Source organism: Annulohypoxylon truncatum (genome assembly GCF_022578515.1).
Source record: "Annulohypoxylon truncatum strain CBS 140777 unplaced genomic scaffold F4807scaffold_19, whole genome shotgun sequence".
NCBI classification, from domain to species: Eukaryota; Fungi; Ascomycota; class Sordariomycetes; order Xylariales; family Hypoxylaceae; genus Annulohypoxylon; species Annulohypoxylon truncatum.
In genome coordinates, this window is record NW_025953805.1 from 640,637 (window position 1) to 665,716 (window position 25,080).

Consider the following 25,080-nt stretch of genomic DNA (forward strand, 5'->3'; position numbering starts at 1 on the left):
CCTCGCACCCAGTGATGAAAGATGGGTTTAATGTAACCCTCGCACCTCATAGCGTAGAGCAAGCAGCAAAACATTTGAACCAGCTGCCCTCCCACGAGACATAAATGTATGGTTTAGTACGGGTACAATCCATACAATCCATACCCACCTCGGTGCTAGCCCAGCTTGCAGTAGTAGCAGCAAGCAACAAGCAGCAGGGAAGCTTGAGGGGGCGAGGGGTTCTGCAGGTGGGTAAGGTGGACGTACTGGTGCACTGACTTCCAAGCTTGTCAACTAGCAGTTGAGAGCTCTCGCATTGGCTCGTTTGGCTCGTTTGGCCGGGCAGAGCTTGCGGAGGTGACGCGATAGGCCGAACTTTGAGCGGAGGCTTGAAGAAATGGCGGGGCATGAAAGACTTTGTCGGGTAAGTCAGCGGCTTGGGCTTGGTTTCATTCTCAAAAGCTCCCTCTTTTTCTTCACATGCATGCTGTATGTTCCACACATCACCCTTCGCCAGTCAAGAATAAGGGTACCTGTCGGCGCAAGGGCAAAAAAAGCATCCGTTGCCGTTGGCCGAGCCCATCAGCGTGATGACATCAGACATCAGGCATGACGAGAGAGCTGGTAAGACATCAGCTCCCACCGCAGCCTACATAGGTGTCCTAGGTGCCATTATTTCTCTGATTCCGGACGTGTTTTTGACACATTTCATTCCAGACGAAGCCGGATTCCCCCTGCCTGGCCAATCCTGGTTGGGTGCGATCCGTCCGTATGGAGGTACCCATATAGAGGTACCTACGTCGGTAGGACATGGGTGTGATAGCTACCCAATCTCTCCTTTGTCAATGCGCCTGGCAGTGAAAGCTCCCATCCTGGTCATCCGCATAGTCGACCGGATTATCTGTATGCGCTCCCATCACGAAGGCTCTCCCACTCGGGTGGCTGGTCCGACGATGCCAACTCATCCGTATGGACGAGCCTTTGCTTTTGTACAATTAAATTATTTCTGAAAATATAGTTGATTTCTTCTTTTTTCCCCCTTCCTTTCGTATTGGTAGTACTGGTTAGTCGAATCGCACAAATATATACCCTTTGAAGTGGCTATTCTCTCTTTTTTTTTTTTTTTTTTTTTTTTTTTTTCTTAATTAAAGAACAACTTTCTAGAAGCCGTTCCACTGCGCTGGTGCGGCACTGCCAAATAAGGTAAACCTTACCTAGGTACCTTTGTACCCATGTACTTTCCATTACTCAACTGTACTCAAGCTTGATGTGGAGAGGATAGAACGCTACTGCAAGCTTTTGAAAGGGAAAAAGTCTTTCTGGTAAGTACCTCCGACGTTTTTGAAGAGCTCAGAAAGCGTTTTCCTAACTTCCTATCGCAGAGGTTACCTTTGTGAGGAAGTCGCAGTTTATCGTAGCTACCTATCTTAGTTGTGCGACCGCTGATCTGACGTGCTGCTAAAGCTTCCTGCTTTAGGTTCAGGGAATTGACGAATCCTTTTCCACTTCAATTCTCGGTACATCTCTACATATCATGTACGGCAGACCTCTGCCCCTCACCAAGCATCTCGAACTGGAAACAATGACGACGGCAGGTAGCTCAGCTCTCTTATCGATATTTGATATTTAACATCACATGATCCTCTGTTAGGTATCATTCAATGATAGGGTTACATTTCTTAGCTTCATCTTGTTTATGTCTAGCACCACCGACCAAAAAATTAGAAATGCAATAGCTACTGCAGCGGCATCTCTCACATGTATATGTATAGAGATCACAGTAGAGGTAATCTTCACTGAGTCCTCGATATTAGACCAAGCATATATCTCAATTCGGTCCATTTTTGAGCATTTCTTGATATTGATTGTTTCGATAATGGCAGCCAAGCCGAATACATATATTCCGAAGGCCACACGACTTAAGTCCATTAGGTAAAAAAGGATCGAAACGTACAGGCATACCTGCTCGCTGTGGACTTCCGATGAAGCCTTAAAAGATCGTATATTGAAATCATATCCAACAACACACTTCAGTTTACCAAGGTTTGGTGAATTATATTTCCTCACATAATAACCACTTGCAGTCCTTGTACCTGTTAGGTGACTGTCTGGTAGCAGACATTGTTAGAAAATCATCTACTTACCTCGATTTAAATGAACATATTCGGCACATATCTCTTTCCGGACAATCTTCCTGAAGTCAACGCATATTGCTTTAGGATGGATCCAAGATTGGACTTGGACATCTACGAGTCGACCCGCATATTTGCCAAGGATGAACGGAATATAGTCTAGTTGTGGAGAGTGTTAATGCAAGCAAAGCGTACTTTGAGAAGCCCCGAATATGGGATTATTCAGCATGAACATAGACTTCATCAGCTATTCGTAATTTATTCCAAGACGATATCCCGACTTTCCCTGATTTCTTGGGTGCAAGTTCGCGGGCTTGCCTTCGGTATGTATCATGGACTTGAAGGGCAATTCACAACCTGAGCCAAATTTGCCAAACTCCAATAATCGCCGTAAGGATAATAAACCACCTGACCAGACCTTTCACCACCTGTTCTTTGGCGAAAACCTCAATCGCGGCCCGCTCGTTAACCCGAGGAAACTCGATGCCCTTGGGTACGTCGAGACCCAGTGCCTCACATAGAGGTTCCCATCCATCTCGAACATTAAAGAACATGAGCCTGTTGGGCGGTACGACTTCTTTCAGATGCTGGATATGTCGTTCCCAGACCTGTCTACCGACGTGCGTTGTTGGTTTGCCGGAAGTATGATATATTTCGGCCCATCTTCCAGCAGCAAGCGTATCCAGGTAGCGAGGGAAGTATCTCATCGGCGACAAGGGGAAAAGTATGATTCGCAGATACCACTGCAAGCTAGCCGTGGCAATGGCATCGATTGACTTGTCCCATGCCTCCGGGTCTCGAATGGTGCAGATAACCTTTGCTTCCGGGTATAAGCGCATGAGCTCAGGCACAAAACAATGTCCCGGGGCACTCGTGATGGCCGCATATCCATCCGTAAGCGTGGAAATGCGGCCTAGAACAAACTCTTCATCTCCAAGGGAACGTATCGGCGTATGTTCTAAAACGGCTATCCAACTCCTCAGATTAAAGCTCGGTCCTTTACAATTCTGTGTTCCCCCGTGATACACGGGACCTTGCAGGAGGATTTCGAGTGCTTTGCTGAATGATGCAGTGCCGGTTCGGGGGAGACCCGCTCCTATAACCCGTAATTTGGTCCCGGGTAGTGGTTTCGATGCTTCTTGGCCCATCGTTGGCGGTGGCTCAGATGTAAGCCCGTCGGAGATGGTGATCCATCCCAAATACCCAACTCATCGGCCCTGGGAGCGAAGTACTCGCATTGAATTTATATCCAAGAGCGGCCTATCTATACCACTTATATGATCTGGGGCAGGATTATAAGGTATGTAAGAAATTTAGTTAGAAACTATTCTTTATTGCTATCACTTATCTTACCATCCTGGAATCCGTGCTTTCTCCCTGCACGCCGTCTCATTGAATGTCACTGGAACCATGAAGCAAACGCTTCTCTCGTCTACTTTCCTCTGCATCATAACATTATATCTAGTAACGTTACGGTAAACATAATAGCTCGAACAGCTGAAATTATGAGTTTAGTAAGGCGAAAACGACTTTGCGTAGTAATTTGAGTGGCAGTTGCTTAGTAACTTGCTGGCGGCGGACGAATAAGTTGAGGGTTGCTGTAGACTTATCTACTATAAACGGATGGTTCTACCACCCAATGTCGTGGTGGGAGAAGAGGACGCCAAAACACGCGATAATAATTTCATCTCCGTACCAAAGTTTGAAGAAATCATTTGGCCATACTCGACACTGGAATTTACGAGATAGGCATCTAGTTATATTCATCGGCCTGATATCGGCACATTGAAGACGTCACGTTACGTGATGCGGGGGCTATAGAGGTAGCATTCGAAACCGCAAGTCTAATAATAACAACAGGGAACTTTTATAGTCGTGAATCACCTTGAAATTCTATGTTAGAGTGTCTTTCCGATACGAACATGGCTCCTGAACATTACTGCTTGAAGAGACTGTACCTTAACCTACCTAGTATCAGTATATGAGATAAAAATGGTAATCTCTAAGTAGAAAGCTCAGAGAAGCGCAAACATAGGAGCGGCATTACATATAGTAGAGTAAAGTATTGGCATCGTACACATACGAGAAGATGGTAGTCGATGAGAAGAACCGCTTACGAAGATACTAGATTCAACATCACTAAACAATCGGCCGGAAGACGTAAAACTATTATTAGCATAGCTGTACAGGGTGTGTTCAAACCGGTGCGAGTTATAATCGAGACCAACAAGTTTTGGTGAAGATTGCTTCCACTCCCAGGTGTCAGGGAGATCTACCTAACGTTCCAGATCTGTTAGGAAGTTGTTGCTATACTCGACCATGGATGACTCGCCAGGACATTACAATTCAGATTTTAACATGTCACCTGATCATTGTGTTTTATTATGGCAAGTCTCCTAAGACTTGCGTGGGGTTGTTGAAGGGACAGAGGTAAGGGAGGCTACGTACGATCTTTAATTATTAGATTTCTCTAACAATCGTCTGGTTGTGTTATACATGCCGTTTCTATTTGTTTATTGTATCTTCCCGCACGAATGTCTTAATTTGCTGCGCGTCATTTAAATGAACTAGTCTGGACTCTGGAATGTGTTGAATAATTGCCAGTTTTCCAGTGAAATGGCTCATTAGTTCATGGTAAATAAAGCGACCGATCCTGCAACAGGAAACATATCGAGACCAGCATGAACCAAATTAGATATGAAATCATGTTATGTAAAAGGAGAAGATGCGCTGCATATGAGACTAGATTCGTCTCGTGCTATAGACATATGCAAGAGTTTAATTGTCCAACAATTCAACGACCGCAGTTGATGACACAAGTATAATGAAGCACCTACTTAGCTACAGTAGTGGAAATTAGATTATGAAAAGAGAAGAACATGAAATATGAAATACCCCAGACTTTTTTAACTGCCGCTTAATCCTTCGGACGTTAAGAATGACGTATGGAACGATATCGTCCGATGGTGTTTGAGGACGCGCAGAGAGAATGAGAACTCGTCATTCTAGTAGGACAAGGTAGTATCTCATTTCCCGAGACTTGCTGACATGAAGAATGATCTCTACTTGTCCACCTGTCATACCGAATGCTTATAAAGATTGATTACCAACATGTTTGAGATTGTTGAAATTCCTCGGGAGTTGAGGGCAAAGATGAAGATGTAGAGGAAAGGATTCAATACAACAGTGAACCTCTAGAAGATTGGAACATGTCCATATTATTTTAAGTTTACGTAGGCACTTCTAAGCGAGCCAAGTTTGCACTAAGGTTGGAGGCGGACCAATGATGGAAGTCCCAGGCCGCCTCTTTCTCCGATTTTGGGTAAAGTACCATACTACGTCGTAAGTACCGGGCACGGGTCAACCGGCATTAAGAGTAACCGGCGTCGTACACAACTTGGCAGCAAAACGCCGAAACATTTCTGTCTCCATGGTCAATCCCATCTTGCAGATCTTCCCATCTTCCCATCTTCCAACTTCGCATCCACTTACCCCCGGCTTACCATGTGAAACATGGCTTACCGTATATTGTCTAAAACAAGACCTCGCCCACCACAAGGGTTGTGAAGGGTTTGTTGCGTGATAAGGTCGCCAAGGTGCTGTGTTTTTCCCTATTTTCGATCAATGATCAGACTTTCAATATCACAAGGGGGATAGTGAGAGGGAGATCTGAGAGAGATTGGTTATTGGATATTGAGCCACTAGATCCAATGTTTCCAATGTTTGACGACGCCTTCGATCGTTTCCTAATTCTATAATTCAACCAACGATCACCGTTGTCATTCTCTGTCCTCTCTGTCCTATCTGTCATCTCCTGACAGAATATCCCTCTTTCCACGCGATCTTTCGTACACCCACCTGGACATTCCTCGCTTCGTCAGCCATTCGCGTGTTGACAAGACATTTTTCTATTTCTATTGGACCCGGGATCAAGCCATTAATGATCCTCCTAAAGTCGTCTTCGTCTTTGCTTCGTCATTATTATTCCTTTCCGCCATTGCTTTTCAGCCCATCTAGTGTTCCGCTTGTTCCTCTCATCCAGCCATGGTCCATTAACCCGTCCTTGAACTCCCCGAAATACAGATGATTGCACGTTTTCCCTATCCCAAGAGGGAGTCGAAACGACCACCCTTTCTAGCTCGTCAACGATCATAATGGCTTTGACCGTGAAACACCTTAACTCCGACGCCTCATTCCTCTTATCCTTTGAACCCATCATCCCCGAATTCGCTCAGGGTCTCGTAGCTAAACCATTCACCGTCCTCCTTGATCCATGGATAACAGGTCCCTCTAAGATCTTTCATTCAAAAATCTCTATAACGACTCACATACACCCAGCATGTATATCGTCGCTGTCTGAACTGCCGGCTCCGCCAGATCTCGTCATCATCAGTCAGCATAAGAGTGACCATTGCAATGAAGCTACGTTACGACAGTTGCCGGCGAGGGGAACTAACACTCTCATTCTTGCCGAGCCACAAGCAGCACGGTTGATCAAGAGTTGGAAGTACTTTGATGAGAAGAAGATTCGGACGATAGAGCGGTGGGAAGACCCGAGGTTGACGGGCAAGCAGTCGGTCGTACGAGTTCCTGTCCCGCCTGCAACACCCGGCGGCCAAGGAGGCGAGGTGACCGTCGCATTCATACCGCAGAAACGCGACCTAGCAGGCTTACACGCTGCAATCGGTATTACGTACCGACCTCCACCAACACATAACCTGAGGTACTATCTTCCTACCATATCAAAGTCACCTACGCCGCCCGCCACTCCCAATACGCCTACGACACAGGTATCTATTGCGACATCCACAAACGCCTTATCCATTCCCGATACCCTTCTCTCGCCGCCCACACCGCCAGTGTCGCCTCATTCATTGCGCTCAGTTCAGTCCGCCTCGACTTTGATTCCTTCTCCGGCACGTCCAAGTCCAAGTGTTCACTTCCCGCGTTCTACTTCTTATAACCACGTACGTCCGGCTACTTCGAATGGACATACTCGTCCTATTTCTGTCATATTCTCGCCACACGGAATCTCGTACGCCCATCTAGCGCCTTACGCTACGTCTCACCTAGTGGCTGAGGCAGCACTTCCGTTGACGGCACTTTTGCATTGCATGGATAGTATATCAAATCCGTGGTGGCTCGGCGGTAATATTTGCGCAGGAGTACCTACCGGTGCCGAGATTGCGACGAAACTAGGCGCGAGAGTATGGATCAGTGCGCATGATGGAGAAAAGGACGTCCGTGGACTGGTTACGGGGATGCTGAAGACGCGGCGTTGGAACCGCGACGAGGTTGAAATCGCTCTAAGCCCTCATTTCGCCACGAAGCCCGGCGAGAAACCGACACATGCACGGAAGGGAAGCAACGGTAGTATCGGCGGCGTTAGCACGGAAATCATGCGCCTCGGCAGCGGCGACGAAGTTGTTGTCTCAGGGAGCGGCATGCTATGGTCCTCCGAGAGCCAGAAAGACCAGTGGGCCCTCGACAACGCGAAGCCCTATGTAAGCATGAAGGCTCAGGACCTAGGTAAACTGAAGCCGCTTGACCCTCAGGCTGGCTTAAAATCGAGGAGATCGTTTAGGGGAGGTCTTTCGTTGAGATTCAGGTCCACGGCCGCTCTTGCGACAGCCTGAGACTTGAGACTTGGAACTTCGAAGGTTATGATATGGCGCGTTCGTTTCGCCTATGATGGTATATTTAACATAAGTTACTGGGAAAGAGCTCTTATCTTTTAATAGGTTTTATGACCTTTGGGAACGGTTTGGCGCGATTGTCAGAAATGAGGTTTTTTTTTTTTTTTTTTTTTTGAAAATGAAAAGATACCAGGGACGGGCGGGATTCATCTTATTTTGGCTGTCTATATTTTATTACGCGGATTTTGCCACGGCGGGCTTTACAGGTCGAGCTCTCAATTCGACCTTCGCGTCTTGGTTGGGTAAGGGAACGAACGGGGTTATATCGGCTGGGAAGGGATACTTGACTTGGGATGAAGGCGTTAGGACTTGGGGATTAAGGATTCTACGAAGTTGGTTTCTGGCTTTGGGAAATCACGTAAAGAGGTTATCCTCGTGGATATGGACAGAATGCGATTGATTGATTGCCTTCTGTTCGCTATTAGCTAGGCAAATTCATTCATTCTCCCCTTCCCGTATAAATTTGGTATCTACCGCAAACACATGAGAAAAAAGATCCTTGGACCTGCCTCACCCGTATCGCTTCGCATGCTCACTGCCGCTCCATTCCAGATTTGAATGCTTCCATTTAGCTCAAGTTCCATGATTAGGCACGAGCTTGCTCATACGACTAAATGCTTGAACGCACGCCTTGCCCTTGAACCGAGGAAACTGGGGCCTACCCACGCCTATATACCTCCGTCGTCTCGGAGGGCCGCTCCATAGATGAGTCCGTTTATACACACCAACGGCTTTCCGCCCCAGCCCAACGTAGTGTTAATCCGCCTTTCCTATCAGCCCCGGGCAATTTCTCTCCTCGATCTCGCGATTAGTGCTTACTTAAGCTGCTTCAAGATCTCCACTAAGAAATCCTCGAAGCTCAGGGTAATGTATCCATCGCGGTCCTCATCGTACTTCTTGAAGACATCCGTCATGCGCTTCAAGCTAATGCAAGCCTGGACGAACAAGTCAAAACTCATGACACCCTCGTTGCGCTTATCGTAGGTTCGGAACAGCAGGTCCACAAAGCCAGGGGAGAGGCGGTAGCGGAAGGCGATAAGAGCGTTGCTGAACTCGTCGGGGGAGATGTTGCCACTTCGGTCGGCGTCGAAGCGGTCGAAGAGCGCGCGCCAGGATGCCAGGAATGACCACAACCCACAGAACTCTTCGAACCCGATAGTACCCGAACGGTCGCTATCGAACATGCGAATCATCATGCGCACCGTCTGCGAGTCGAAAGCTGTCCAGTCGCCGTTTACGAGAGCAGCTGAGAGTTCCTTTTCGGAGAGTTGGCCTGTGCCTATTTTGAAGACTGTTAGTCTTATCTTACTCTTATTACAGTGTATCTGGACCATGTCTTTGTTCCTTCTTATTAGGCATCCATAGATGCGATGTGCTGCCGCTCATAACATCGCAAAGGTTGAAAGAATGATAAAATAGCTTACCATCTTTATCAACAGCTCTGAACAGAGGCAGAAGCGTCGGGTCAGCAGCGCCTTCCCCCGGGGTAGGCGAAGGCGGTGGTCGACTCGCGGGGGGCGGGCGATTATGCGCCACTGGTCGCGGACCTGACGCGGAAGGTGGTGGCGACATGGTCGAATGCGGTTTTGGCCTGTAGTTGTAGTTGTCGTAGCTATTGCTATGGCCGCCGCCGTTGCTGCTGTAGCTGCCTGGGTGCGGCGAGCCACTTGGGGCGTAGCCAGTAGGAGTCAGGCGTCCTGGTTCAGCGCGACGAGGTGGGATGCTGTCGTGTCGAGGACCAGCACCAGGGACAGGCGGCGGTGGTTTGCTCTCGTATCTAGCGGACTGACTCGGTGCGCTGCCCTTCTACGATGGGGAGGTCGGTTAGTATGAGATTGGAAATGGGTGTGGATGGAAGAGGGGGTATGCGCAGGGATTAATGTAGGGCAGATAAGAGGTTTTCGCGGAGGTGCGTGCGCGTACCTGCTCAGGCTCTGCGAATCTGGTTTCAAAATCTGGTTAGCTCTCGCTCTAATGCATGATGAGAATGAATCGCCTCCTTGTCGATCGCACAGAAGTTGGCGGCGTTCTCATACGAACGACTTGTCCCCTTCACCATATAATCATCGCGGGTCTCGTTTAGAGCGCGATGACGATGGCGGGGTATTGTAGCATTAAGCGGGAACTCACCTTGGCAGTTCGTCCGGGTTATAGGGTCTGTTGTAAGCCATTATGCTGATTGTCTTTACTGTTTTAGACTCGATATGTACGGGTAGTGAAAGAGTGAAGGCCGGTAGAGACTGCAGACGGCGACTCTTGTTTATTATGAAACAAGGAGAGGACGCGCAGTTGGGAGCGCAAGTTTATTTGTTTTTGTATTGATGGGACGGGAGCTGATGGATGGTAGCTTAGGTGCAGACGGGCAGTTAAATTGGGTAAAATTAGTTCTTAGTTGCTTCGGCGCTTGAAGATGGAGCAATAGAAAGTGGACTGGATAAGCGGCAGTGCACAACCGAACCGTAGTGTAACCGGAACGGAACGAACAAAGAAATTCGATTCAGCCGCAAAGATTGCTGTCAATAATGAGATAGGAGTTCGGGGTCAGTTACTAGGTAGGTAAGTTTCCAAAAGATTTGGTTGGTGATTGGTAGTTGTTAGCTGGGTAAGCAGGTCGATATGCGTCCCTTTCATCGACGACTAAGCCGGATAGATGCAATCACCTAGGTAGTAAAGGGAAAGGGTTGAAAGGATTTTAATGTTTGCCTATTGTCTCGAAATCCGAGAAAATTTCCTTGGTGCCTGAGTCTGTGACATCTGTTCTCTTTGATCTCGAGAGTAAAGATTGTCGTGTGGGAATCCGGCACCAATCAAGACCGTATGCGGTATAGATAACTGACAGATCCGCAGTAACACCAGGAAGGCCGATCAAAATCATACACCGGCGTTCGAGCTGGTGGGGGCTGTGTGTTGTATCGTTTGTCCATCAAACGCTTCCAGGACCCTGGATTTGCTATCCGACGGCTACTCGGATCAAGCTTTTCTCACTCACTAACCCTGACCGAAGGTGGCAGAGCCGGCTTTTGAGAATGGGGTGAGGCGATTCTCGGGTCTTTCTAGAAGGTTGAATTATAGGTGAAGGAAATAGGAAAACTTCGGGATGACTCGAACTGGTAAGCTCAGCTGCACCAGTGAGGCACTGGTGACAAGGCAGCTTCTTCCCCGGTTCCGTTCCGTCATCAAGTCTCACACCGTCATCTCATAGATCTACGAAATAGGGTAAGCTTTACCCCGGAATCCCTTTTGTTCGCAGCAAAGGCCTTCATCTGGTATCGCTGAGCTCTCGGCGCATGCCCTATTACGTACGTAGGGAGATAACGAGTATGGCGGAGCACCTATAATAGGATGGAATCCCCAACATTGAAATTACTGCTGCCTGTAATGTTGAATGAGGCGCAGACGCTCGCTCCCGAAGTTATTGCGGGGTGCATACCAATTCTTCTATGCGCCGTATGCAAGAAATATTGAAGATAGAAAGACTAGAGGAATTGGATTACCTTCGTTGATTACAAACTTGGAATTTTGGATACCTATAGGTAGTAGTAGCCTATTGGTGTCCATCGCAATTACTTATGACATAAGACAATAAATTTATAGTCCCGTGGTTCTTGCAGTCTTTACCAAATGACGAAATCCAAAGCTGTCTGCGGTTGGGTTCGGAAGCAGCCCTAAGAAAATCCCAGCGGCACTGCAGCTGCCTGTTAGCGGGACGATTAGTAACCTGCAACCCCATCCATAGGTCCGTTGGCCGGAGCCGCAACCCACGAGAACGGTAGTACTCCGGTCCTCTTAAGATAGCCTTCTAAGGTGAAATGCTTGGCATTTATGATACAATCTCAACTACCCGTAACGGCTCAGAACGTCATCTTGAAGTTGTGAATAGAATTGTTCATATCATTGTTAATTCTTAATTTTAGGCACATACATGTAACTTTACGAATCTAAAACCCCTACTTAACTTTTTGGAAAAACGGAGAGAAAGAAAGTGGTTAGACCCGAGCGTCGGCCATGGCAGCCAACGGGACGCCCGAGACGGACGAATTTTGGATATTTGGCTACGGGTGCGTAATACTTACAAGAGTCATATTATAAATTGGCTTAGTCTTACCCATAGAGACACAGGAGCTTAATATGGAAACCCCCTCCACATTATGGTAGGGATTCATGCCGGCGTTAGTGTGTATGTATGGACTGAAGCTCACGGAGAGTTGTCGGTAGATCGCAGAGTGCCCGGTTGGGTCACAGGCTATGTCCGGCGGTTTTGGCAGGTATAATTCACTTTGACCTTTTTGTCTTAGACGACGTAAATAACACTCATTTCTCTAGGCAAGGTAAATTCCTTCAGTTCTCGCAGTTCTCAAAAGAAGGAAAAAGGGGTAACCGGACATGTAGTCAAGATCACCGCGGCACACCCGAGGAGCCCGGTCGGGTCGTAACTCTAATCGAGCGGTCATTCTGGGCCTCTCTAGCGGACGCCCATGACTCGGCGCCCGAAAAGGTCTGGGGCACCGCGTATCGTATCAAAGCCGACAAGGTTGCCGAAGTAAAAGAGTACCTCGACATCCGGGAGATCAACGGATACACGATCCACTACACGCCCTTCCATCCGGCGGACGGGTCGGCCTCGATCCGCACGCTGGTCTATATTGGCACGCCCGACAACGACCAATTCACGGGCCCTCAGGATCCCCAGGCTCTTGCTGAGCACATATACGTCAGCGAGGGGCCGAGCGGCCTAAACCGGGACTATCTGCTGAGTCTGGAGAAGGCGCTTGACGAGTTGAGCCCCGAGAGCGGCGACGCTCATGTGACGGATCTGTCCAATCGGGTGCGTGAGATCGAGCGCAAGCGTCGTGCGGGCGAATTGCAGGTTGAAGGGTTTGAACGTCCTGTATCCCACGAGTTCAAGAAGGTGAGCAGTGTGGACGAGCAGGAAGAGACAGAGAAGGCGTGAGTAGTGTGCTAAGGGAGAGGGTTTCATGGTTATTGGGCAAATGCTTGCTCATTTAACTAAGAAATTTCAATCACATGTAGGTAGTACATATGAAACGTCATATCGATTCACTAGTGTCCTATTGTCGTATCCTCCGCCTCCTATCCTTATCCTGTTTCTCCAACCAGTAATTTTCTTTTTCTTTCTCCTCTTCCTGGGTCGACACTCGTGATTTGCTCTTACGAGCATTCGAAATCGAACCTCTAGGCCCCCTAAGTAGCCTCGGTCCCTCATTTCCCCTTCATAAAGTCGTAAATGATAGTGTTGATATTCATGTCACCCACAAGGACCATACATGGTGTTGAATAGAAGAAGATACGCAAAACGAATGTATATACATATGTAAATCCCCTCGCTTCGGTTCAGAATCTCGAAGGTCGGTTCTCAAGGATATAAGATAGGTTGAATCAGGTATGATGGTAAATGATCGATTTTATGACGTTGAAAGTAATGAGCGTTGAAGTGTTGTAGGGAAGCCAGGCCTCCAAGTATCGATTGTATCGGTTGGGAGGTTGCTGTTCAAGCTACTGCCCTGTTAGAAGAAGATCAAAATTCACTGTAGAGCTCTCGTTGACTGATGTCTCGTCTGCCGGGCTCTTACTGTCCGTATGGCGGCTGCCCCTGAGGTGGCTGTTGTTGGTGTTGGTGTTGGCCTTGTTGGCCTTGTTGCTGGTCTGGATAACCATACGGTGCGTATCCTAGATTTGGAGCCTTTCATTAGCCCATGCCCATTTACTTCGTAGCTGATATCCCCTTAAGGCAATCTACAAGTTTGGTTCGTGCTTTTTATACCTTGTGGCGGGGGGGTTCCGTAAGCCGGCTGTGGTGGGTAGCCTCCACGCCCATAAGCAGGTGGGTACATCATTTGGTTCGGCATCCCATATGCAACTGGCTGACCGGCAGCATACGGCATCTGGGGTTGTTGTCCGTATCCACCCCTTGGAGCATACGGGCCACCTCGTCCGCCACCGCCGCGAGGGCCAGTGTCAGATGCCCTGTCGACGCGGATAGCTCGTCCGTCAAATCTGTTTTCCTCTTATTAGTAACCGTCTCAAATGGCCCAAGATGGTACCTTACTCGACGTTGTTCATGCCGGAAATCGCTTTCTGGGCGTCATTTTCGTTCACGTATCGGACGAACCCGAATCCTCTGCTTCGGCCAGTGTCTCGGTCTTTGACGACAACCTGAACCATGCTTTGTTAGTTAAAGATTCATATTTTTTCTAACTGTGAAGAAATAATCCAAAGTCTCCCATCCAGTGGTATGGTAGTATGGGCAGACAAAAGTTAATAGAGCCACATACCGCTTCCTCCACGGGGCCGAATTCTTCAAACTTCTGTCTTAAAGTGGCATCTTCTGTGTGCCATGCGAGGCCGCTGAGCGAGATAAAACGTTCAAATTAGACGAGTAACCAATAAGTCGACTAGCACTGTTGTATCTTACCCGATGAATAGTTTAGACATTGTTACTTGGGTATTGAGTGATAATAGGGGAATCTGTAATAGCGGGAATTAGTAAACGATCTATAACGGGAAGGGTGCTAAAGCTAATCTCTAAATAAATGATAGCGTATAGTAAGTTAGGTGGCATGAGGAGAGGAAGAAATTACTAGGTCCACTTGATGTATAATAGGGTTCCAATAGACAAATCCCCTTGCTACTGTGTAAATGTGAAAGGTACGCACGAACAGTTCTTTTTTTTCGTAAGGCTAGGCTGCAGTGATGCAAGATATCGGGTTCTTCGTTTGGTCGTTTAGTGGTTGGAGCTGACGGGTAGTGGCTACCTAGGTAGGCAATGCCACAGGGCTCGATAGGATAGCTCGTAGATGCTAGCACACTGCCGACATATGTCTATAGCCGGCACAAGGGTATAGAGAAGGAAAACGGTTGGACCTAGAACGGCGGGGTTGTTGTATGATATCCAAGTAGCCAATAAGACAGGGTTATAAAGGTTGGTAGGTATCCCGTGGGCGCTCCCGTGGCGAATGGATCACTGTTTGCTGACTAGAATGAGGAATGAAGGGAGATCCATGCACTAGATCCCGTCTGATTTTATATAGACTCTTCTGCTAGCCCTTAGCAGAGAGAAATATCAAGTCCGCGGGTCCGAATAAGTGTATATCCACCTCCACCGTATAGTCGATAGACGAAGAGGGGAGCCAGCAGGGTTGGCTCAAAACAAGCATCAAACAGAGGAGGTGCAAGTGACCTCGACTTGCTCCTGGGGAGATAGCATGAGACTCCACGCGGCACAAACTACCTTGTGCCAGAAGAGTAGCTAAGTCGGCTCCATCCCAAAATGGAATGCTAGCGATTGGCGGCAAGCTCGATTCTTGGCCCGAGTTGCGCTCGACATAATGCAATAGGCGAGTGTGAAGCGATTTCCAGAACGATCTGCGAATAAGCTACTCTGACTAAACCATACTCCATATCCGCCTTTTCTTGCCAGGTATGGTCGATCGTAGTTGTCAAAGTCTCACGTTCGGTGCGAGAAGTAGTGAGTGTTGAATATTCGAGTTTCGTGATCCCTGCCGTAGGCTAAAAAAAGGACGTTATAGTCTGTTCGCCATCCACCATCCTCAGCCTGGTTTTTCAGTTTCCTTCGAGCCCTACATAATATCTCGTTAAGACCTACCTAGCCTTAAATAGCTGTAACAAATTCAGTGAATATGAGGAAAAGCGCCAGGTCTAGTTCACGCAAGAGTGGCTCGTTTGGGACCTTCGGCATATAGGATCACCCAATAGCTTGCAGGACGTCAACTCAAACGGGAAGGCTGATTTGATCGGCCAGGCAATGCGAGTGAGGCACGCTACCCCTCCATGCTCCCCACGGGCTTACCCACAATGTCAGACCCTGTATCGCCGGTGTTGAAAATGCTGGGTATATTACTAAGATGGGAGAGCAGTCACGTCTCTACCTAGGGTAGGTAGCTAGGTGGATTAGAGGTATGCCAACCGCTGGAGTAGCACATGGGTTTTTGATGCGGTAGAACTCCGAACAGTCTAGCGACGTTAGGCATCCTGGTACGATGCGAGACGGACAAGGATGCTAACGTGCTGCATTTCGTTGTGGATGAAAGTGAAACGTCGAGATACTGTATCCTAGGATGTATTGGTTGAGAGATACGGGTTCCATCATCACTTTCTTTCGGTTTATCTAGATGCAATTTGAGCAATTGATAGATATTGCAATGTTTACTCTAGATTTTTGAATGATGCCATCTCGATACCAGAATCCTGAGGATACCATTGAATTCTTGGTAAATGAAATCCGATTCGACCCCACAATGCCGCATTTTGGGGTTGTCATGTGATGTTATTACTGGATAACGCGTCTTTAATGTGTTGTGTATAGGTAATGCTTATAATCTGGTTGGCTACCATGGAGTAAGCCGTGATTCTTCAATATACACCATAGCAAGGTGTGATATGGTGAACCTAAGATACCTATGGATATAGGTAGGTAGGTAAGCACAGTGCATGCCGAGTGACAGGTGAAGACTAAAGCGGGTCAAAACCCGATGGCGTAGGTAGTCTGGCTGAGATTCGATACAAGATGCGTTCCGTGGACCCAAAGGCTCATTCGTATGAGATGCGACGTCGTATGCAGCGTTGAGGTCGCAGTCGATCATTGAGTAATTGAATCCTACCTATGGCAAAGTGCCCTCTTGGGGAAACCATTGTAACTAGAGGATGCGCAAGGTTATAGGCATCGAATGCGACCTGTTAATAGACCGGCTCACGCGCCGAATATCCCCTATACCTTGATGCTGGAACCCCCAAGGTAGACGGCGTGCCTAGTTCCAACTAGGTAGACACTTGCCCAAATAGGTAAGAGAAGGGTGAAACGTCTTGAGTCCAAGTTGGAAAGAGATTGAGGGATTAATAGCCCGCGGTGGTAAAGTCGATCAAAGCCCGAATACGATACGTGGTTCTTCCATGAATACGGAGATTCTAAGATGTTGTAGAAGGTTAGGAAGTTTATCGAGTGCTGCAAGAAATCTCTGGGCCGTTGCATGGATACCTAGGCCCTGCCTTGACGGACATAATTGCACGGACCAATTAGGTCCTTCCAAAGTTCCAGTTCCAAAGTTCGGGGCAGCTTCCAATTTTTCCATACAGGGGCATCAGGGGCCTTTCTTGGCGCGGTTTCTCAGACGTCTTGGGATTGAAGCTTGGTTTGTACAATGCACACAGCACGCCGCTAACATGAAAGCGTGTGCGGCTCTTACAACCACCCATTTGTGCCTGTTGTTTATTTTCAGTATCCAAGATTTCGAGATCCAAGCAGATTAGTGGCTTCTAACACATTGGCAAAGCAAGCGCCGAGGTTGCAACAGCTCTAATTATAGACACCTTCTGAGAGCAACAAACGTCATAGGTGCCTATATATGTAGGTACCTATAGGTGTACCCGGACAGCCCGGATAGGAGGTACCTTTTATGTACATCTATACCTCCGTATGGATCAGTGTCAACCTATGTTCAAGATCGGTAACAAGCTGGCCCCGACCAGGAAGCCACGTACCTTCATCTGTGTCTCTTACCTCTACTAGTCTATCCCACATTGCGTAGACTAATTCTATTCTACGTAACCCACCTTCCTTGGTATATCTGCTTATTAATGGTAGTACTGAGCATCACTCTTGCTGGATCTAAACTAAGCCTTACCGCGGTCCTTGCCGGGATATTCTAACCGTGTGCCGGCAACTTAACCCTGTAAGCCCCACGTTCCATCTCGTCTCGTTTAGACTTTCTCCCCCCTCTGCTTGGGTCAAGATTTACAACCCTACATCTTAACCTCCCGAGGTTGTAATTTGTAGGCCTTTCCTTTCGATGTTATAGCTTTGCTTCGTCTCAGGAGCTGTTTGCCGTTTCAATTTCATCTCGAGATGACCTTTTCGGAGGCCTCTCGATCTCCTCCACGTCACTCTACGCATCACCGCCGTCGCCATCACCAGCCGCGTGATGAAAGTAAATCCTACCAAGTGTCCAATGATGGGCTATGCCTGAAACATCCACGCAAACAACACAGAAGCAGCTTGGATATAGTCAATTTAGATAGGCCCTCGCAACCACACACCCGCTATGACATTGTCGAGAATTGGCTAGCGCAGACGGCGAGACAGAGCCCCCACTCCTGTCCTAGGAACTCAAAAGGGCATCGGAGAGAAGACGCGCATAATCACCATCCATCTAAACCGCTTAATGCGATAGCTCCATACAATAAGCACCCTAGACGTGTAGATCAAAAATGGAGTCCTCGTCACGGCTTTCCCGCCGAGAGCCTACCCCAATCGGCTTCCCCCTTTCAGGACCTGGGTATGAGAGATCCAAGGAAGTCTAGGCGAAGGCGGATCGTTCCCAGCGATAGTTCGTTCATCAGCGGTTTTGGAAATTTCTCTAGGCCTCCTGATTATGGGCCTGGACCCATCCCACAGGGTCGTGAAAATATTCCGCCTGCCAGATCTTCGAGAGAAGCAAGTCTAGCGCCTCCAGATACTCCGTCAATCGCGTCTCATGTGGACGAACAGATCAACTTCGAGAAGAGACCAAGACGTAAAACTAGGGAGGACAAATATGAAACGAAGAACAAGAAACGGTATCATGAGAAGGAGGGTAGTGGCTACGAAGAACATCGAAAGAAGAAGCGTAAGAAAGCCGAGAAGAGGAAATCTACGATATCTAGTAAGAACGTCGTCAATAACTTCACTTCCGATGCTGTATTGAATGATCGTATTACTGTAAGAGCTCTCCTGAGTACGACTAATGCTGGTCTGACCTAAATTTAGGTGCAACCGCACCTTAAGCCTGGTCTGTTCGAGAACGGACGAACATCCAAGAAGCAGCCCAGTAAGTGGACTGCCAAGGATCTATTATAGGTATTGAAACCTAAGAGTGAATAGTTTCGGACCTAGCCTTCTCTGAGATGCAATTTCTGAAGCATCAGAAGCGAAACCCTCAACCAAAACCATTATCCAAGTCTCGCCTGAGGGAGAAACGACGAGAAGACAGGGAGATGGAAGAAGTATCATCGTTTTTCTTACCACATGGGACTGATAAAAATAATCGGGCGCCAAAACCTCATGATACAGGTTCCCGTAATGATCATCATGGGATGGGTTATCAGGCTGATCAATTCTCATCTACTCGTCTCCAAGGAAAATCCAGCTTATCATCTTCGGATCACTGTCTATATTCAGCACCCGTCCACGTCTCTCAGCCTCGTGGTGAGGCTGCCGAAACATTCAGTCCGAACACTCGCGGATGTATCGATGGTGGAAAGGACTCGGGCAAAAGTACAACATACTTCACCTGGTCTGACAGCCGTCATTCGCCCCAGGTTAGTAGGCGGGCAAATAGTTCAAGCCCAGATGTGCCAGGTTCAGTGTGGACGACAACCCCCGAACGGATTAGGAGAGATCTAATAGCGACTGGCATATATCGTGATACCGGGATTCCTTTATACGACGATCGTCTCGCCGAACGGACTACGGGAGATTGGAAAATGAACGCCCACGTGCCTATCGCTCATCGGGTAGAGTCAGAAGACCGCATTCGCAGTCCACGTCATGGACTCAATGGATCCCAGAAGGTGAAGTATCGAGATCAAGCTATAATGACTGAGGATCCTACAAAATGCTTAGGGCCATCACTCGAGTTCCAAGAGACGGAGGAATCACCGGCATTTAGATCACAGGAAGTGCCACACTCACCAGTATCTTCTATTGCCCCAGAAGTTGACCGTCAGAAAATTGCCAGAGATGCACGTCTCGACTTCCCGGTAGAAGGTAGCTCAGCACCAAATGTTCAAACTCCAAATCCGCTAGGTGCCAAAGCGGTCCCTATTCACCAAAGCCCAGATTTAGCAGGGTCAGAAGTAAATCAGGAAATACGGACACAGGAGATGAGCGATCCATTATCAGTAACTTCTCGAGACGTGATGCCACCACCCCCAATTCCACCCGGCAGAAACACTCAAGTCGTATCGCCACATGCTAACATAAGGGAGGCTGAGCCTCTTAGTTCTAGGCAAACCGTACCACTAATTAATCCAGAAACCGAAAGACTGCAAACCCATCAAATAGTGAGTCACAACGCTGCCCAGAATATTCAGGGGTCGCCAGAAAATTATGACCAAATTACTGCATCGTCAGAGTCGACCGTGAATAAAGCATGCACACTATCATCATTCGATACAGCTTCCTGGATACCTCAGAGAACACCATCAGCTCGAACAGCGGAAACACAAAGCGTTATTTCTAGACCGAGCATGAAATCGCCCTTCTATGTAGATCAATACGAAAGGACCTTGAGCGGAAGCTCATGTCGAAGGGATCTAACTAAGTCACAGGAGCCTGAGAGTATGGCTGAATTTATTGCTAGGATAGAAAACGAGTCGCAACAGCAGTCCTATTCGTACGATGATGACAACTTAAGCCCGGGATTGAGTTTAGAGAAAGCGATGCAAGATCTTCACGCTTTCGATGGAGAACCCTCTGTACAGAAGCCTTCAGCCGACAATGAGAGAGAGAATACGTATCCCTATCTAGACCCAGATTCACGCCTCCAATGTGCTGATTTAGAAAGCTCGAGCATATACCATCAGGGCGGTGGGGAGTATTATTTGGAGGCACAGCATCCTCATAGCGGTATTAATGTTCCTAGGGTTTTCCCCGTCGTTACGCAACCTCTAGAGGACTTTGAAGAGGAGCATTTTGAGATGTCGAACTTTTGGCGCCCGAACCAATTCTTCCAATTCTGAGATATGTAGCATATACCGAAATAGAAGTGTCTTTTCAGAGAGGTATACAGCGGATTTGTAAGCCACGCGTGCATATGAGAGCGAATCGTATTGATGCCCAATTCATTCGGGCTCCTGGTCTTTCCATTTTTCTTGTAAGCTCTTCACATCTATGCCGCATCGTTGCGCTTTATCGACTATCGACTTCGCCTTGCCGGCAACAGGGGCGTCAATCATAGCCCCGTCCAAGGTCCAGGCCCCTTTGCCCGCAGCGGCGGCTTTCTCGTCCGCAATGGTGATCCTAACGGCCCACTCGACCTCCTTCTCCGACGGCGCAAACAGCCGCTGCACCGTCTCGACCTGCGACGGGTGGATGCACTGCTTGCCATTGAACCCCATCGCCTTGCCGCCCCGGCACTCCTCCTCCAGCCGCGCGAGTCCCGCCTCCCCTTTGTACGAGGTGCACACCAGGTCAATCACGCTCGGCAACCCCGCCGCCCGCGCCGCCGTCACGATCGCGGACCGCGCGTACAGGAACTCCTTCAGGTCCGGCGTCCGCGTGATGGACAGGTCCAGCGCGAAGTCCTCCGCCGCGAATATCAACCCGCTCAGCGCGCCCGGGGCCGCGGCGCAGATCGATCGCAGGTCCATTACGGCGCGCGCCGACTCGATCAGCGCGATGATCTTGGGCGGCTCGCGTTGCGGGGAACGCGCGTGGTGCGAGAGCGCTTGGCTTATGTATTGCAGGTCGGAGGCGCTGTTTACCTTGGGCACGACGACGGCGTCGATGTTCGGCAAAGGGGCGAGAGAGGTGAGGTCCGCGTCGATGTACGGTGACGAGACGGGGTTCACGCGGATGGCGAGCTCGGAGACAGTGGGCGGTCGCGTGGGAGAGGCGAGGAGGTGCGCGCGTAGCTGGGCGCGGGCTTCGGGTTTGGCGGACGGGGTGACGGAGTCTTCGAGGTCGTAGGTTATGTTGTCGCTGGTTAGGCCGAGGGACTTGGTCAGCATGCGGGGGGAGGATGCCGGGACTGTGGTGTTGGTTAGAGCGTGGGTGGAGGTGGTTTTAATGGTCACTTGCCATAGAGAAGAGCCCGGCGGAGGACTGAGCTTGATTGCGCCGCCATTGTGAGGGCATTGGCGAACTCGTTGACCTACCTGACTTTTAGAAGTAGGAGGTCTTTCGTGATAGCTTTAGCTCACACAGCGACGTCATCGGGGGGCAATTGCTTTTCTGGGGCCATGCTGTTTTGTGGGTCTCGTCCAGGGGTGGTGCACGCCACACCCACCGTTTGTCGTTTATCAACACGATCACTTCCAACCTTCCTTAAACTTCACACAACTTGGGGAGTTATACGATTGTTGAGATTCAATAGTTTCATCTTATATAGAATCTAGCAATGTTCTATACTTGAATCAAATCCCAGAACAAGACATAAAATCCTTTGCTACAAGAATTTCCGGTCACAGCTCCTTACCTAAATCCCGTGGACAGCTTCAACTCTGAGGTGAGGCCTACTGGTCTTTTATTATATTCAACTAACCTCTTGCAGTTGATTTAATTTGCCTATAAATCTCGACATTAGTACATTGTCTATATTTTTTAGGACAGACCAGAGTTTGCAGTTCCCTAAACACCAAGTTGGAAAATAACTTCAACAAGAGAACGAAAGAGCATGGATTCGTTTACATTAACCAACCTTCCAACAGAGCTCATTTCACAAATCTGCAATATTCTTTGTCACACCCATCCACCAAGTTTGCTCAATTTTGCAAGGTCTAATAGGACCTGTTATACCATCGCCGCCGCCTTCCTCTCCCACACTATCTGGATCTTCGCGGCCGAGCCAGTGGACCTAATCACAACTGTCCAAGAGCACCTTAAGAGCTTGCACCGTCTAGGTGTTTTCGGGAGTGTCCGTCGCTTGGTGATCTATGGTCCGGGCGTAGACTGTCCGAATCGTGCCGTGTCCCCAGATTTCCCGACGCCTGTGCCTGTGGTTGATTTGGAAGGTCGTTTCAATAACCCTCAGCCAAGTGTCTACCTAATTGACAAGTCTCCGGTAACAAGAGTATACGAAGCCGATGATAGATGGCTACCGTTAGTCGGCCTAATTCAGCAATTACCTGCCTTGACGGATCTTATATATCAATGCCCTGGACAGTTCCCACCTTGTCTGCTGCAAGCTCTACACCAGCATCGGCCTGAGTGTAGGCTTCACATTGACAATTTCCGCCTACGCAGCATTCTCCCTGACCCCCCTATCGCGGACCCCCACGAGTTTCTGATTGCCACATCGCCATGCCTTTATAGCATCAGTATGGCGGTAGATTACACTTATAATAGCCTACCATCACATCACGTCGGGGCAGTATTACGTCTAGTTACGGGGCTAGCCCCTAACCTGAAGGAGGTACACCTATTCCGAAGTAAAATCCGGGTCTGGAAGCAAGACCAGGAACACTCCTCTTTCCTTCCACATTGGAGGGATCTACCTATATTCAAAGCATGTCCTAGAATATTAGGGTCGCTGTCATGCCTGCAGCTATGGGGACATATCGATGAACCTTCTATAGTCACAGAACACGTCCTAGCAGACTGGAGCATGCACACAGACTTCACTGTGTTGCGAACCCTCAGAATTAACAGTATGATCGATGAAAATGCTCTCAGCAATCTAGTAAATGGCTCTCATAACTTTCAGTCTCTAGAAACACTAGTTCTCACTTTGAGCGAACCTGGGGGTTTTTATATTGAGAACTTGGTTCGGTATTGCCGATTGGTAGAAGACTTGATTGGCAACTTACGGGGACTGCATACTCTTGAGATTATCGGATGGACAAGCATTATTGACATAAGCACAAAATTGAGCTCTAAGTTACGAGCTCTTACATTGTGGTCATGCAAGGACGAATATCTTTCAATACAGGATGTCACTAACATCCGAGAGCGATGTCCTTTCCTTGAAAGCCTCAAAATGGCAGTCTGCCGCACCAAGGGAGACGCAAACGAGACGGCTCTCTACAGAGAACTCGGTACTTTCCCTAAACTGAAGAAACTCGCCTTAAAGATGTGTGCGCCATTTCCGTTTCATAATTATGGAGATATACTACCACCCACGTCTGATTTTGATGATTTTGACCGAGAACGATTTCCCGGGTCCGGTTATCTGAAGGGCCATATACGGGATGTTTTTATCAACAGTGCTATGGACGGCACTCTTGCTCGATCTATTTTTGAAACCGTATCCATGGTAAAGGAAAGCCATAGCTTCGTCATGCTAGAGAAACTGAAGATAAGATACGAGCCCAGCCCGGACTTTTGCTTGGGTCACAAGTTCCGTTATTTAGGAAAATACGGTATCCCGCTCTGTGGTTCATGGCAAGTCGATCGTAGCCTGCGAGACGATTCACGTCATGTGCTGCTCGCCAGGGAATTTGATAAAAAAGATAGGGAAGAGGAGGAGGGCATTCACGACCAATTCAAGCGGATATTTTCAGAAATACCCAGAGCTGATCCAGTCGAGCTGGAATCGGTCTTTAGGCGGCTATGGCCGGAGCGGTGGGAAGGAAGCGATTGGTGGGACGATTGGCACAGCTTTCCGCTCTCGACGTCTTCTTAGTAGCGGATACTTTTGCTGACAGTTCGTATGTCTGTGTCGGGAGTTAGGTAATGGCAATTATGGCACAGGACTTCGACGCGATTCTACGAGAACGAAGACAGTTACTAGCTGTTGGTCATCTGCGGCGAGGATCAGGACACCGAATCGGGGATAACGAAGGGTCTCTACATAAACGACTTGATGGTAAACTAATAGGTGAACATATCGTGAAGGATTTCTAACACTGGTAGTCCTGGCGATAACTGGTTGTGGTGGAACATACGAATACCAGGGGACAACAAGCGCGTCGAAATAAGCAGAACATTAGGACGGATAAATTCATTCCCTTCGTCAGCGCTTCGATAATATTAGTGATGTTGCGACTCGAAAGATGTAAAGGGTCGTATGAGCAACCTATTATGCTGTCCGATCCTCCTTGCCAGGCCATAAATCGGCGTTTCTTTCCGGGGATTTAAGAAAATATCCCCAGCAAGATACTATCCACCGTCCAATAAGTCCCAAGACGTCTCCGAAATGGGGTATCTCAATCCAGCCAAGCTCCGTTCCCCAGCCGGATAGCACATGATACAATCCAGGTCTGTCTCTTCATTTTCATAGTCGGGAGATATGTGCATAGTTTCGTAACGTCACGCCCAATGTCAAGCTTATGACGAGTTTCACTATAGATTCAGGAACATCACGAGAAGTATCCGTTGAAATTGCGATAGTAACGCTCTAGACTCGGAGGACAACATTCGATGAAATGTCACCTAACTCCTCAATGGCGGCCTCCGTGTTCCTGGGACAATGAGTGAAGGATTTAATCCCACCATGTCATATTCATCCCACGGTCATTGGATGCGGCTCTCCGCATGTCGTCAACTTCATAGCTTAGAAGTTGCGTCACTTAACATCCATGTAGCACCTCTCTTGAATAGG

At 48.3% G+C, this 25,080-nt stretch overlaps 8 protein-coding genes across 8 annotated transcripts; 4 read left to right on the forward strand and 4 right to left on the reverse strand.

Moving 5' to 3' along the window:
• Positions 1–2,184: 2,184 nt before the first annotated feature.
• Positions 2,185–3,924, reverse strand: F4807DRAFT_110085 (P-loop containing nucleoside triphosphate hydrolase protein). Its single transcript, XM_047992747.1, has one exon. It carries the CDS (start codon positions 3,257–3,259, stop codon positions 2,462–2,464), a length of 798 nt encoding a protein of 265 aa, XP_047853622.1. The 5' UTR covers positions 3,260–3,924; the 3' UTR covers positions 2,185–2,461.
• A 1,638-nt stretch (positions 3,925–5,562) lies between these two features.
• Positions 5,563–8,198, forward strand: F4807DRAFT_428951 (uncharacterized protein). The gene has a single exon (XM_047998294.1). It carries the CDS (start codon positions 6,266–6,268, stop codon positions 7,745–7,747), a length of 1,482 nt encoding a protein of 493 aa, XP_047853623.1. The 5' UTR covers positions 5,563–6,265; the 3' UTR covers positions 7,748–8,198.
• Positions 8,199–8,221: 23 nt separating this feature from the next.
• On the reverse strand, positions 8,222–10,238 carry F4807DRAFT_110196 (EF-hand). Its single transcript, XM_047992748.1, has 4 exons — positions 9,938–10,238; positions 9,731–9,749; positions 9,232–9,613; positions 8,222–9,086 (listed from the first exon to the last, which is right to left on the reverse strand). The coding sequence occupies exons 1-4, from the start codon at positions 9,976–9,978 to the stop codon at positions 8,623–8,625; spliced, it is 906 nt and encodes a 301-aa protein (XP_047853624.1). The 5' UTR covers positions 9,979–10,238; the 3' UTR covers positions 8,222–8,622.
• A 1,310-nt stretch (positions 10,239–11,548) lies between these two features.
• On the forward strand, positions 11,549–12,791 carry F4807DRAFT_110290 (ChaC-domain-containing protein). Its single transcript, XM_047992749.1, has 6 exons — positions 11,549–11,611; positions 11,722–11,865; positions 11,927–11,958; positions 12,023–12,072; positions 12,131–12,135; positions 12,197–12,791. The coding sequence occupies exons 2-6, from the start codon at positions 11,813–11,815 to the stop codon at positions 12,756–12,758; spliced, it is 702 nt and encodes a 233-aa protein (XP_047853625.1). The 5' UTR covers positions 11,549–11,611; positions 11,722–11,812; the 3' UTR covers positions 12,759–12,791.
• Positions 12,792–13,212: 421 nt separating this feature from the next.
• On the reverse strand, positions 13,213–14,469 carry F4807DRAFT_110333 (RNA recognition domain-containing protein). The gene is made up of 5 exons (XM_047992750.1): positions 14,241–14,469; positions 14,101–14,173; positions 13,875–13,981; positions 13,590–13,822; positions 13,213–13,495 (listed from the first exon to the last, which is right to left on the reverse strand). The coding sequence occupies exons 1-5, from the start codon at positions 14,258–14,260 to the stop codon at positions 13,395–13,397; spliced, it is 534 nt and encodes a 177-aa protein (XP_047853626.1). The 5' UTR covers positions 14,261–14,469; the 3' UTR covers positions 13,213–13,394.
• Positions 14,470–17,318: 2,849 nt separating this feature from the next.
• F4807DRAFT_110381 (uncharacterized protein) lies at positions 17,319–20,611 on the forward strand. Its single transcript, XM_047992751.1, has 3 exons — positions 17,319–18,539; positions 18,588–18,648; positions 18,702–20,611. Exons 1-3 carry the CDS (start codon positions 17,688–17,690, stop codon positions 20,558–20,560), a joined length of 2,772 nt encoding a protein of 923 aa, XP_047853627.1. The 5' UTR covers positions 17,319–17,687; the 3' UTR covers positions 20,561–20,611.
• On the reverse strand, positions 20,612–22,085 carry F4807DRAFT_110427 (beta subunit of citrate lyase). Its single transcript, XM_047992754.1, has 2 exons — positions 21,621–22,085; positions 20,612–21,570 (listed from the first exon to the last, which is right to left on the reverse strand). Exons 1-2 carry the CDS (start codon positions 21,664–21,666, stop codon positions 20,663–20,665), a joined length of 954 nt encoding a protein of 317 aa, XP_047853628.1. The 5' UTR covers positions 21,667–22,085; the 3' UTR covers positions 20,612–20,662.
• On the forward strand, positions 21,919–24,510 carry F4807DRAFT_110383 (uncharacterized protein). The gene is made up of 2 exons (XM_047992752.1): positions 21,919–22,047; positions 22,093–24,510. Exon 2 carries the CDS (start codon positions 22,216–22,218, stop codon positions 24,160–24,162), a length of 1,947 nt encoding a protein of 648 aa, XP_047853629.1. The 5' UTR covers positions 21,919–22,047; positions 22,093–22,215; the 3' UTR covers positions 24,163–24,510.
• Positions 24,511–25,080: the final 570 nt, after the last annotated feature.

Bases quoted from the DNA above. Each gene is read 5' to 3' on its own strand.
- F4807DRAFT_110196 (XM_047992748.1), bottom strand. From the start codon at position 9,978: ATGGCTTACAACAGACCCTATAACCCGGACGAACTGCCAAG. The intron at 9,087-9,231 runs GTAAGCTATTTT...TCTTCAAAATAG, and splicing joins CAGAGCTGTTGATAAAGATG to GCACAGGCCAACTCTCCGAA.
- F4807DRAFT_110383 (XM_047992752.1), top strand. From the start codon at position 22,216: ATGGATTCGTTTACATTAACCAACCTTCCAACAGAGCTCATTTCACAA.
- F4807DRAFT_110427 (XM_047992754.1), bottom strand. From the start codon at position 21,666: ATGGCGGCGCAATCAAGCTCAGTCCTCCGCCGGGCTCTTCTCTATG. The intron at 21,571-21,620 runs GCAAGTGACCAT...CCAACACCACAG, and splicing joins CCGCCGGGCTCTTCTCTATG to TCCCGGCATCCTCCCCCCGC.
- F4807DRAFT_110290 (XM_047992749.1), top strand. From the start codon at position 11,813: ATGGCAGCCAACGGGACGCCCGAGACGGACGAATTTTGGATATTTGGC. The intron at 11,866-11,926 runs GTGCGTAATACT...ATAGAGACACAG, and splicing joins TTTTGGATATTTGGCTACGG to GAGCTTAATATGGAAACCCC. The intron at 11,959-12,022 runs GTAGGGATTCAT...AGTTGTCGGTAG, and splicing joins GAAACCCCCTCCACATTATG to ATCGCAGAGTGCCCGGTTGG.
- F4807DRAFT_110381 (XM_047992751.1), top strand. From the start codon at position 17,688: ATGACCTTTTCGGAGGCCTCTCGATCTCCTCCACGTCACTCTACGCAT. The intron at 18,540-18,587 runs GTAAGAGCTCTC...ACCTAAATTTAG, and splicing joins TATTGAATGATCGTATTACT to GTGCAACCGCACCTTAAGCC. The intron at 18,649-18,701 runs GTAAGTGGACTG...AAGAGTGAATAG, and splicing joins AACATCCAAGAAGCAGCCCA to TTTCGGACCTAGCCTTCTCT.
- F4807DRAFT_428951 (XM_047998294.1), top strand. From the start codon at position 6,266: ATGGCTTTGACCGTGAAACACCTTAACTCCGACGCCTCATTCCTCTTA.
- F4807DRAFT_110333 (XM_047992750.1), bottom strand. From the start codon at position 14,260: ATGTCTAAACTATTCATCGG. The intron at 13,982-14,100 runs GTATGTGGCTCT...AGCATGGTTCAG, and splicing joins TCGGCCCCGTGGAGGAAGCG to GTTGTCGTCAAAGACCGAGA. The intron at 13,496-13,589 runs GTATAAAAAGCA...CTCCAAATCTAG, and splicing joins CGGAACCCCCCCGCCACAAG to GATACGCACCGTATGGTTAT.
- F4807DRAFT_110085 (XM_047992747.1), bottom strand. From the start codon at position 3,259: ATGGGCCAAGAAGCATCGAAACCACTACCCGGGACCAAATTACGGGTT.